Raw genomic sequence first — 13,576 nt, forward strand, 5'->3', positions numbered from 1 at the left:
AAGTCCTCAAGAGTAGCGGTGAATAGTTTAGCTGAAATGGTATCACCTTGCCGGACACCTTTGTTAATGGGGAATTTACACGACCGTTTGTGGAGTTTTACGCATGCTGTGGCATCACTGTATATACTGTTCAATATGTTTATGTAGCGTCTGGAAATTCCTTGGTTGCTAAGGGCGTCTATAATTGAGAATTTTTGATGGAATCAAACGCCTTTTCATAGTCTATAAAACCAAGATATAATGGCAGTTTGTATTCCTGGTAGCGCTCTATGATTATATATATGATCCATAGTACTGTAGCCTCTTCTGAATCCGGCTTGCTCTCTTGGTTGGTTCTCATCTAGAACTGTTTCGAGACGGTTTGAGAGTATTTTCGTGAAAACCTTATACAGAATTGGCAGTAGACTAATTGGTCGATAGTTTTTCAGATCTTCAGTGACTCCTTTCTTATGGAGAATAATAATGGAGGCATTTTTCCATGACTCTGGGATGTTCTCTTTGTGCAGACAAGATGTGAACAGACGTGCGAGCACTTCGCTCACCGTCCTCTCGGCCCGTTTGAGAACATCGATAGTCAGCCCATCTTCTCCCGGGGCTTTCCCACTTTTCATGCACATTATAGCATATTCCACCTCTGTGATAGTAACCTCGGGAAGAGGATCTTCATATTCTCCATTCACCGGAAGATCTGAATTGATGTCAGTGTCATCTTTGTATAGAGCGCTGTAAAACTCTACAACAGTGTCCAGTAGATGATCCCAGTTACACACGATACTTCCATCTTGTGCTTTTAGTGTCGTGATCTGCCGTCTCCCTATTGACAGATGCTGCTTATTATATAAGCTCCTTCCTGACGCAACAATTGATTCTACAAGGTTCATATTGAACTTACGAAGATCTTCTCGTATGTTTTTACGTAGAGTTTTTCACAGCGTGGAGTACTCGAGATCATTTGCAACTTGTTGCTCGCTTTTTGTACTCCTACGCAGCTTCATAAGATCCAACGTTTCCTTTGAAAGTTTGCTTACACGTTCAACCACAGCAGCATCTATCTCTTCCGAAGATTCTATAATGATTTTTGTTATTGCTTCGGTGTTTTGTAGGGAGATGGGGTCATTTTTAGCCTGGAAAGCCGCTAGCCTGTTCTCCAGCTCTTGTTGGAATTCGACTCTGCTTCTCAAACCTCTGCGGACTCTGGGCTTCTGCATCAGTTTGGATCTCTCACGTTTGATGTTAAATCGTACTTTACACCTTACCATTCCAGTATTAAACTTGTTAATGACTGTGCAGTCTAGAAAAATATCCTTCTTGTCGGTGAGGATGTAGTCAATTTCGCTGGTTTGTTTTGCTGGGCTTTGCCATGTCCATTTTCGGGAAAGCTTCTTTTTGAAGAATGAGTTCATGATGTAGACATTGTGGTTTTCCGCAAACTCCACTAGCATGTCTCCTCGGCCATCCCTGGTGCCATGTCCAAAGTGCCCGACCGCTGCATCATCCTGGTGTTGAGATCCGATTCGTGCATTAAATTCCCCCATGATGATAGTGAAGTGACATTTCCGTTTATGTTTCAACGTACTGATTTCTTCATATAACTCCTCCACTTCTTCATCAGGTGAGTTTTGAGTGGGCGCATAAACTTGCAAAAGCAGAATCTGGTATCTTTTGCTGAGCTGAACTGTTAAACTTGCTACTCTATCTGAGGAGAAATCAAATTCAGCTATGCGATCTTTCCAGAGTCTGTGGATTAAAAATCCGACACCGCTTGTGCGTCCGGTCTTAGTCCCATTATAACAGAGTACATGTCCGCTGTGGAGATTGACGATATCGTCTCCTTGTCGTCTTACCTCGCTGAGCCTGACAACATCCCAATGGATTTTTTCGAGTTCTTCTTCGAGCTCTAGAAGTTTGGCGTTGCTGGATAATGTTCTCGCGTTCTAGGTGGCAATGGTCATCGGTAGGCAGCCGTTACCGTCTTTCCGGGGATTCTTAGCACCCTCTGCCTTCCCTTGCTGATTGCTGCCGTGATCAGTGTTAGGTTAGCCTCTGGAGAATAAGGGCCGAGATTTTTGTTCTTGTTCCATGGGGGTATTTGGATATAACACACCACGCTGTCCAAACGGGTTGGTGTGTGGTTTTCTGTCTGGGTTTTCCTTCCCGTAGCCAAGGGGTCTCTCGTTTTAAGGCGCCAGAGTTTCGCCTTTCACCCTTCTCTATTAGCTACAGATGAGTTATACTGTCACAAGACACACCACATCTGCATTGCCCAGGGGACGCCTCGTGGAGGTTAGAGATAGGATTTGTTGGCCATATGTAGAGTAGCGTCTCAACACTTTATAGAAATGTACCTATTGGCATTAGTGCATTTCATTGAGGCCCTAGCCAACCATTTGCCTGCTACTGATCTTATGTTACTGAAAGAATAGTAACATAAAATCTATACTTGTGTAACTCATAATAAAAGTGCCTAAAATTTAATTATTTATTCTGATTTGCGTAGCATTTGTCAATAGTTAACTATTTTCGCATAAATCATATATTTGTTATTTTTTATTTAATAAAACGCAATTTTTTTGTAGTGTTTATTCTACTTTTAATCAATAGATTAGGATCGGTTTCGTCCGCCTCAGAGGGAAATTTTCAACTGATTAATTAAAAGTGGAATAAGTACTACAAAAAAAATTGCGTCTTATTAAATAAAAACAACAATACAATGCAGTTCCACCATGAATTGACAGTTAACAAAATAAAAGAAATCATATATTTTACATATATTGTGAAAATATACAGCAAGAAAAGGTACACGAGCATTATTCAAAAATATAACGAAGGGAGGTTACAGTATACTTCACTCGAAAAAAAAGGTTGTTGCGCGAATGGGGAAGTTTGCATTCACCTTGTTTGCCACCCACTTCACCCTTTACATCTCCTAGCTTCCAACAGCCTGCGAGCTTGCATAATTGCATTTAAAAACGAACCGAACAATGTTTCCAGCGCCAGTGCAGGTAAAATGTTTAGTGGTGTACAGTATACTACGTAAACTGTTTGTCTACGATATCTTTTTATTGTAATCAAAGCAGTGTGAATTATGTACAAATCCGTACTTACTACTTAAAAAACTCGATATAATAGCCAAATATCATCTGCATACAAACACCATATTTTCTGTGACCAAATTATATTATTATGAAGGGGTGATATTCAAGAATCGGTATTTATATTAAATATATGAAATTATAATAGATATTCATCTGAAATATCTGTAATTACAAAATATAGAATACATTACATGTTTTATTAAAATACTTTCTTGAGAATTGTGTCAAATCTGAAAATGTCGAAAACAGTAGAATTATATATACTATATTTAAAGGGCTTTTAATGCTAAGCGACAAATACTTGAACAACAATACAGGCTACTGATTTTCTTAAAAAATCGATGTTGATATTTTTTACTAACTTAATTAAATGAGATAATGATAAATATTATATTTATACTGAATTTCAAACGAAAAACATGTTATATATTTTTGAAAAATCAGTGGCCTGTGTTTTTTGTCGTTTAACATTTATTGACTTCCAAGTTTCTCAATTTAAAAAAAGTGATATTTTGAACTAAAAAAACTAGTATGTTTTTAAATAAATATCAAAAACATATGTTACTCATCAAAAACTCGAAGGATATGTATACTCGTAAGGTAGTAAGTATATATTTATTTCGATTTTTTTATATTTTTGCTTTAGAGTTGGTACATTGGTATTTTAACAAGAGCAAATCAAAAACAGTTTACAATTTAAATAACAAATTGTAGAGATATTTCATTATATTATTTGTTATAACGAACTGATACTGCGAGATCTCTCTCGTTCTCTTTCGATTCGATATAAATTAAAATTAAAATAGAAATTTTAAATGCAAACTTGAAACGGGTAAATTTTGGTAAATTTCATTACACCAATTAGTTAAAATAACTTTCCATAAGCCATAAATACCTTTAGCCGGATCTCGAAAAATAATTAATTCAAATTCTTAATATAACATTTCGGCAGAGTTGATTTAAAATTTAGAAGAGCACTTTTCGTGGATCTCTTTCAACTTGGCCCGGCCGCTCTTTGCTCCTCGCCGAATAGGGACGTGGCATGCAAATACAATTAACGTTCCTCTCGCAATAGATAAATGGCTTGTAGACATATATAAATTGTTTTGCAACATCTATAAATGACTTATCGTAGTGTATAAAATTAAGCTTGATTCCCGTTATTTCCTCACTACTATTTACTGTATTCGTAAAAAAAATACACAATTTCACAATGACTAATCTTGATTTATTTTAATAACCATTTTTTATGTATCTTTACTTAGGATAAATATTTTGCATAAATGTACGTCTTCACATATTCCATAATTACCAAATTCTTTAAATATATACAGTATATAATATGTGCTAATATGATGAAAAATTATTATGTAAGGGCGATAAATAATGTGGAACGACATAATCAAAACATGGAAACCCCATTCCTCATACAACGTTCTTAAAAAATATAACTAAAGATTCGGATCCAAAACCATCAAATATTTCAATGATTACTTACTTCACCATGTCACGCTCCACCATCGGAGCATAGTGCAAGCACAAGGTCAAGAGATTTTTCTCTATCTCGAGCGACATCTCAGGTTTCTGGTTATACACTTATAGAATTGCTGGAGGGTCGGTAATAACGATTAATTCCATGCGACTGTGCCATAAGGATAAATAGTATTTTACTTTTGGGTTGCATCTAAAGTATATGTCCCAGCTGTGATGTATCTCAATACAAATACCGACACTGTAATGTCATAGTTTGTCGACATTGACGTTTTTACGGTAGGTTTATCATTTTTTTTTATATTTATTATATTTCTTAATTAAGCTCTTCTGAGACAATTCAAAGGGTTTTTAGATAATAATGTTTTAACTTTATGATTTTTTAGTCATTTTTTGTTTTCAATTTCTAAATATGTTAAAATATATTGACTATCCCAAAAACGTATTTTCATTCAATAGTATATATTTAACAAACCATTTATTTTATTCAACGAATAATCAACAAGATTTGAGAATGTAAATTAACTATCATTTCAATCTCAAGATATATTGATTGAGTTTGAAAAATATTGGAGTGGCAATGTAGCCATTTATATGTTCGTACAATTTTATATAAGAATCAGTCAAATATATAAACTCATGTTTACGACACATTGTAATTAACTCATAATAAATGTAATCACTTTGTTATTTTCTCTGGTAAATAGTATACTGATAGAGGATATAACATCGCTCCGCTGGTCGTAACTTGATTATGAACGTCACTGATGACAGCGACGTACCGGTCCGTTTTATGAATTTATAATTAGGGGAGTATCACATCTGCACCATGTATCCTAATCGAATTATCCGGAAAAAGTTTGGGCGTTGAGACCCTCGGGTAAAAACATGATCCGGATTTTTGCAACGATATTATAAAATTCCAACATCCATTCTCACTTTGACAGCAATTCTTCTGATTTATCTTTCATTTTTCATTATTTTAGAAACTTTTTAAAATTTTAATTACCTCCTTCAAATTGCATTACTAAACCAGAAAAAAAATAGTAAAAACAATCATTAAAATCTAAAAAGGTACATATTTTTAAATTATAATAAATTAAGTTAGGTAGGTATATACAGTTTGTCAAATAGTAGAATATCTCCTTATACAAGCAAATAATTTATTTAATACACCGTTTCTTTTATTCAATGAATTAATGCGCTAATCCAGTGGTTACAGGTTCAAATTCCGTCAGATGTCATATTAAAAAAAATCTAGTAGGTATAATAATGAGGTGTTTTCAAAGTATGTATGTTTAAAGAAATATTTATTTTTTACCATGAATTCCAAAAAAAAAAAATCATATAGTGACGGTCTGGGTTTAATGCCTACTAAATATATAAATTTGATTTGAAATTGACATAATATGTAGCTATATTTGCATCTATAATATGTAACATTTGCTCGAACTTATCTTTTAATGAATCATCGTAAAGAAATCCATATATTTTGTTTGAAGCAATAATAGCGACTTTCTTTATTACGCATTCATGCATCTTTGTTTTATATCATTTGTTAGATATATATTTTTAATTCATTCTGTAATCGGGTACAGGCTGGGATATTGGCCGTTTCTTTGCAAATTTCATGATCGTTGGTTGTTTTACACTCGTTCAACGTAGTAAATCCACAATCTGTATCTAAACACATTCAAAAATTAATACAATTCAAATTCGCTACTCATGAATTGAGAAATGGAACTTTTTACGAAGCTTTCCGATGGTGTTCATAATATGATACCATTTTCTAACAGTAAGTGCAAATAATGTACAGTAAATATTAAAATACTTGTTATGATATTTATATCATAAAAAATTATCCAAATCGGATCAATTGTAGTCCATACAATATATTATAACCTCATTGAGTCAACTGATATTATTTTTTTTAATCTCCAATTGCTCAATTTGGATTATATTTTTAGAAATTTATTTAATCATTAGAATTACAACAAAAGCTATAAACATCTGATAACCACACAGTTTGACAAGAGCACTTACACCACTAGATTGGTATTAAAACAGTTAGCAAACTAATTAGTATACCAATTCCATGCGCGTAGAACATGCTCCTACAAATTGAGTGCACTAAACTACGTTGCATCGATGGATTCCCTACGCATACCATATAATTAAACCAAATGCAATCTATCCATATCAAAACAGCATGTTGTGATTATGGATAGATCATATTTTGAACATAAATTTTGTTTTACATTATTATGATAGAATTACAAATACACGTAGAATAAAATAACAAAGATATTAAAATTGGTTTAAATAGATGTGTTAATCAATTAATCTTTTAAAAAAATCCTTTCATTGTTAATGAATTCATTTTATTAAATGCAAAATGTTTTTTGTTTTAATGAATATAACGAATATAATCTTTCCACCAAGAAATTATCGCGCCTTCAGTAAAATACTATTTACATCTAAAGTTTTAAATATTCCTTGTAAATGCAGAAAAAGTCTGGATGCATAAATCAGAAAGTATTTATTGTTATAGAATTACAAAAATATTAAAAAGAGAAAGATATTTTATTTAACGAAAGATTAAGAATGTAACATTTTTTTTAATTTTTCTTATCCTAAATATTATGTCAAATATATATTATGAAATTTTGCAAGGTTAGTATTTTTCACTAGGTGCCTATGGTAGGCAAAGCATCTTTCGTAAGTTACAAAAGTTATAAAATCATTTGTTATTTAGATAGCTTCTGGTAAAATACAGTCGTAACTTTTTTGTTATTGATTGAACACTATTCAAATAGTAATAATATGAGTACCTACTATATTAACTGTTTTTTTCTGACACTATTTGAGTTAGAGATACGAAACCATTTTATTAAAATAGCAAAAAAACTAAATTAATCATATTATTACCAACCATAATTATAAAACCACCATTTCAGACTTGCGACGTTATTTAACCGGATGCAAAAAAAAACTAAAAATACAATATTAGTATGCCAAGTATTTTATATAACGATCATTTAATTGTGTTAGGAAAACATTTACAATACCTAAAATCACTTATTTGTTAAATATTGCCCTTTTTTGGCTATTATTTCAAAAGTATGCTCTAGAGACAAGAATCAGTGGGTATATATAATATGATACATTACACGGATACTATATATAGTAATGTATAGACTTGATACCACACAAATTGTTCTTAATTAGTTGCGAGTTAGGAGGCCCACTTGCTACAAATTGAATTGACCCATTTGAAACTTACTAAATGTTCCTGAAACTAAACGATCTAAAGGCTTGCTTTTAAATCCTATATCTTTGAAGAAAACCTCTAGAGACAATTCACAAAATACAGAAACTAAACCAATTGCTACATTCTATGAATGTGCATACTAAAGGCAGCTAAAGTTTCTATTAACTACAATTACTTAAGATAACAGAATTAAAATGGTGGTTTTACATACCCTGTTGGTTTAAAATCATGATGGAATTAAAAACTAAGAAGTCCTGCCTTATTGAATTTATAATTCATAGTTAGATACAAGAAGTCACAAGTTATTCATATTCATATTGTGACTAGTGCAACTTTTGTTTTTTGCGTCCTTCATATTTATAATGTAGGTTTAAAGAAGGGTGGTGGTAGGCTGTTAAAATTCGACATAAATGGTGCACGCTAAACTTTGTCAGTCATACTTATTTGATTTAATTGAACTAAGAATACAATTAATTGCACATGGTTCTAGTTAGTTTTTAAAATTCAATTAATCCCTGCCTAAACCAAATCCTAAAACCTAATAATAGTTTAGGAATGCTATGGGCGATTCGACAAAAATAGTGCACACTTTTCAGTCATATTTATTTGTTTTTGTCTAATTAATAATACAAAGTATGGTGGATTATAAATGGTGTTGATTAGTTTTTTTAAATTCATTAAGCTCTGCCTAACCAAATTGTAATCGATAAGAATATTTTATTATCTATAAAATATCTAAAATTATGCATGTTTTAATGGCATAATGTAATATATTTTATTAACTTAAGAATGTTTTTGACTATTATCTACTATGGTTTGGATTAAAATTTTAATTGAATTTTGAAAACTAACAAACTCTGTCTACACTGTGTAGTCTTAGTGCAATGAAAACAAATATGTTTGACTGACAAAGTTTAGTGTGCAATATTAATGTCGGATCTTAACAGCCTACCTCCACCCTTCGCCACTGATAGATACTATGTGAAATGGATATAAAATAAATACATACTAGCATGTGCATAAAATCATTTAAACTTATAATATAGTTAAAAATCTCAGATTAATTATTCCCAGATGACCACTAGTGAAATACAATTATTCAAACGTTTGCATGTATAGTTTTACTATATTAATATACTTTTTAAATATTAATAATTTTTACCCATTCACCTCACTTACAAGATTCATACTCTGTTTGAATAAAAAAAACCAAAATATAATCTTTACCAGTGCAGGATCTGAACCTGCGGCTTTATGTACAGAGAATGGTATTCATGTATTTCAAAATTATGTATGTTCAATAATTAAAATGGTACATTCTTAAATCTTGTGAATTATTCGTTGAATAAAAGAAATAGTCAATTAAACATTATTAGCAAGTTCAAGTTACATCATAAAAATATTGGAGAAATCCATGACGTCGGTTAGTAATTGAAGTAGTAGGAACCTACTTTGATTTAAGAAACAAAAACCGATTGCCAAAGTAGCTTGATTTAGAGGAGCGCTGATGAGTAGTTATTAAAAGGCCAATAGTTAAAATTTGTCGCAATTAGTATGTTGCCTCGTAGCATAGAGGATAATGCGCGGACGGGGTGTAAGCCCAAGAGATGCTAGTTCGATTCCAGCCGGGTGGCTTACTTTTTTCAAAAAGATTTTTTCTATTGGTTATAATATTTTTTCTCAGAAGTATTTTTCAAAATTATGTATGTTCAAATATATATACACTGTGACTATGTAATTATTAAATATTGAAAGAACAATAAACATAGTAGACACGTACATAAATATATTTGGGACACCCTAAAAAAGGTATATTACATTGGGCTATTACTTTTACCGCAGTATATTGTAATAATAAGATCGAATAATGCGAAAGCAATCTGGGGGTAGGTTAAGCGAGACACCTTAACAAAGTGGCAATTGTTTTTCCGGCGCTGAAGTGTCGGTAATTTGGGTTGAAAGGAGAGCTGTGGGCTGTCCAATAAATGTGTCCGCAGGATGCAAGCGGGTGGAACAACTCCTGGAATGCGATTCATTAAAGGGCGGAGATGTCACCCGCCCTGGGACCCTATCTCCTCGAATCACTTGATGAGATTTGTTACGAGTGTTTCAAATTCTTTGCAAACTGCCCTCGTCGCCGCGGTGATTTGATTACTTTTGTGAGAAATACTTTTTTTCTTTTATCTCTCGTAAATTGTATTTTTGTTTGGAGCAACTGTGGTCGATTAATGTCAAAGCAAGATACTTTTGCTATCTTTAATGAGTTTTTCCTGAGAAGTTTTCGAGGTGTGTTAAGGTATGAAATTTTATTTTATACTAAAAATAATGTTGGTAATTTCCTGAATAGCGAGCGGTAAATGGTAAAATAATAAGAATAAATCTTTGTAATAATATTATAGAAGGTAAAAAAATATTAAATAATGAATGCACTATAATAGTCTATACCAGGGTTTAAACTTTTTCTGCAATCGAACACTTCGAAAACCCGGAAATTTTAACGGAACACTTAGTTTATTTTGTAGGTTATTTATTAGCGCAGCTAACCGTTCTGCCAACTTTGGCAACTGTCGTTAAACTGACAAGACTTGTCAGCCGGTCAGTTAAAAACAATATACCCCATCTTTTTCATGCGCACGGTGTGAGAAAAGATGGTCCTCCGTCTGTACCTAGATCATGGCCCCCACATCTCGAAGCGCGCCCCCAGGCTAGGATCTTTGGCGGGCCCCCTAATTATCGCTAAGGTTAAAGGCAATGTGATGATCTACAGTTGCATATTCCAAATAGTGTTCGAGGTAAAATTCAGGGTGTTTTTATCGATTTAATTACTAGTTTTTTTTTTAAATTTTAATATACTTACCCACTTTTATGTGTATAGGCACAATTATATCGACAGTAATCAAATATTGTAAGTATGGCAAAACCACATTTTAGGCGACATTTTTTTACTATTAGTGCATGTTTGTGATGTGTGTTTATCTCACTTGGCTGGTCGATCTCTCACGCCGAGCCCCCCCCCCCGTAAGCCCAGGGCCCTGGCTAGAGGCCTGTCAGCCCCACTTTGTGGGAGCCATGAATTATCTAGATAATACTAGAGACGTCATAAATATCAGTGGAGATTGATATGATATGAATATGAAGTCGATTCTTTAATTATTTTAGTTTTACTTATTTTACTTCTACTTAGTTGAAGATCTTTAAATGTGTTGCAGTGTATAAAACCTTTTCAAATGGTCGCGGAACACCTATTCAGGTTCGGCGGAACATAGTTTGGGAAACCCAAGTATATACTATTGCTATATTTTATTAGATTACTAAATAATGTTCAGTACCTAACCTAAATAATATTCCATGTTTTGTAGTGTTTACTTATTTACTTTATTAATTGGGTATGTGGTTTTGACCACCTGAATTATATCTTGAAAAGTGTCACACTGTCAATAAAACGTACTCAACAATAGTATACTATATAGTGCCTATAATTATATTTGCATGTAAAGAGGTATGCTGGGTATAACACGTGAAGAAAAAAATAACAAAATAATTGCATAAATAATCAAAGAAGTGTGTTTACTAAAAACTTTACATTAAAATGTGTAGGATATAGAACTCGAAGAAAAGACAATAATTATTGCTGGAAAAATCTACTCATTCAGTGATACTGATAGGGTATACTAAACTTTCAGAAGGTAAACCATATATAAGCCACTAGACGAGTCAGTTAAGTTCTGCAGACGTACATTGCAATAAACAGTAAAGATAGAAATGGAATCAACTTGAAAATGCCTTCATCTAGTAGTGGAGGATTCAAGTAGATAATAAAGTTGTGTAAAGTAAGTGTTAATGATAGGAAAGTTTGTAATTTAAAAAAAAATATTATGTTATAAGAGCTATCCAAATTTAACCGTTAAGTTTAGTATTTGTAATAAATTACTATACATATCAAACTTCGGATATTCGTTCAACGTGTAATGTACACGAAACCTTTTATGGGAAACCTTATGATATAATATAATATAGTATATCCAATAACATCCAAGAAGATATGTTGATATCTGAAAATTCAAATATAAAATAATAATGTTGAACTAACATCCACACTTTATATTTCCAGCATAATATTATCATTAGTTATACAAATTTATGCTAGCCATTTCAGAATGAGCGAATTTCATATTGAGGATATCTTGTTGTAGGAAAGCAGCCACTTTATATTCCGTAGACTTTTTCATAAAAAGAAGTTTTCTCATATCCATATTATCATTGTATAAATATGACTCACAAAAATAAGCTCCGTGTGTACTTTTCTTTGCGTGCAAGAGAATCTTTGTGCATTATCCACGATTGCACTATTTTTTAAGTTGTGGTATCTATTGAAGCACGCTATTTAAACAATATCACTTAATATAGTATTAATACAGTGGTAATGAAGACCCTCGTATCTTAATGTTAGTTGTACTTTAATATTAAAAACAATTAATTTGTAATTATCATTTTCACTTTTTTTTGGCTGTTCTATTATGGAAAACCAGTATAATTAAGTAATAAATAACTACATTTTTTGTACTCCTAACATAGTTCTTTTTAAATAGTCAAGTTAATCTTTGTTACTCTTGGTGGAAAGTCACGATATAAACTAAAATAAATTACAATACATACGTGTATAATAGGTAATATTTATAGTTGATAGTTTAGTATTATAGCTATGAAGTCGGTTATACAATTATGCGGATAATTATGATATATTAAATATATCGTATTTTATTTTGATAGATAATATTTATCAGCTAAAATATTTTTATCAGATTAATGTTAGTTAAATACCTCGCACTAGACGAAACTTTTTTGTTTCTCGTATTTCATTAGTATTTTAGAAAAAAGTACATTGAGAAAGTTGCAGTGCATACATAATTTGAAAACACCTCAGATATATATACATGTGAGAAAAAACTTTGAAAACAATACAACCGGTGGATTTTTTTCTAGTAGGTAATATATCTAAGGTATTTTCAAATTTGTGTGTTCAAAAAATTGTGAAAACAAAACAATTCTTGTGAATTATTCGTTGAATAAAAAAATTGGTTATTTTTTATTGTGTTTGAATTTTATTTACGAAATTATTGAATTTATCTTTTAAATATAACATATTTAGCAACATGTAATATTACATTATAATTTAACTTGTATTAAAGTACAAAAAGTTGTTGAAAATATACTATTTTATTTTATGGAACAAATATCTGATATCATGTTTTTCATTTTTTATTTATAAAATGTTAAATAATGATACCTACTTATAAACTATATCTTAAAATATGTTGACATAATTCATCTTAACATAAAATCAGTTATAATACTGAAGTAAGTAATGGATCCTATACCTACATTAACCAATTGAATTTGTTTTTTAGAATAACTTAAATCTATATTTTATTATTTATGAAGTTTCTATATTGCGTGTCATAGATTTATACAATTTTTACAAACGAACTGATTTTAGTAACATTGTATTGAAACTGTTAGAAATAGGTCATTTTCTATTCTACGTATTGCTTCGGAAAAAAGAATATTAATAGAAAATGCAAATAGACTATCAAATATGCTGTTGGCATACTGCTGAGTGGAGTCACGAAGTCCAAGATAGGTTCAAAAGAGGTCGAATGACGGAGTAGGTTTTTCTCGTATAAGGCTTTGACACCTTTTTCGAGAGTCGCAAGTTCAT

General features: G+C 31.7%; 1 protein-coding gene across 1 annotated transcript; it reads right to left on the reverse strand.

Moving 5' to 3' along the window:
- Positions 1 to 926: 926 nt before the first annotated feature.
- On the reverse strand, positions 927 to 1,535 carry LOC147072197 (uncharacterized). The gene has a single exon (XM_085946686.1). The coding sequence runs from the start codon at positions 1,533 to 1,535 to the stop codon at positions 927 to 929; it is 609 nt and encodes a 202-aa protein (XP_085802812.1).
- Between the last annotated feature and the right edge of the window lie 12,041 nt (positions 1,536 to 13,576).

The sequence above is a fragment of the Rhyacophila brunnea genome, unplaced genomic scaffold, assembly GCF_057557595.1.
Source record: "Rhyacophila brunnea isolate RB1 unplaced genomic scaffold, BYU_Rbru_1.0 scaffold_2, whole genome shotgun sequence".
Classification (NCBI taxonomy): domain Eukaryota; kingdom Metazoa; phylum Arthropoda; class Insecta; order Trichoptera; family Rhyacophilidae; genus Rhyacophila; species Rhyacophila brunnea.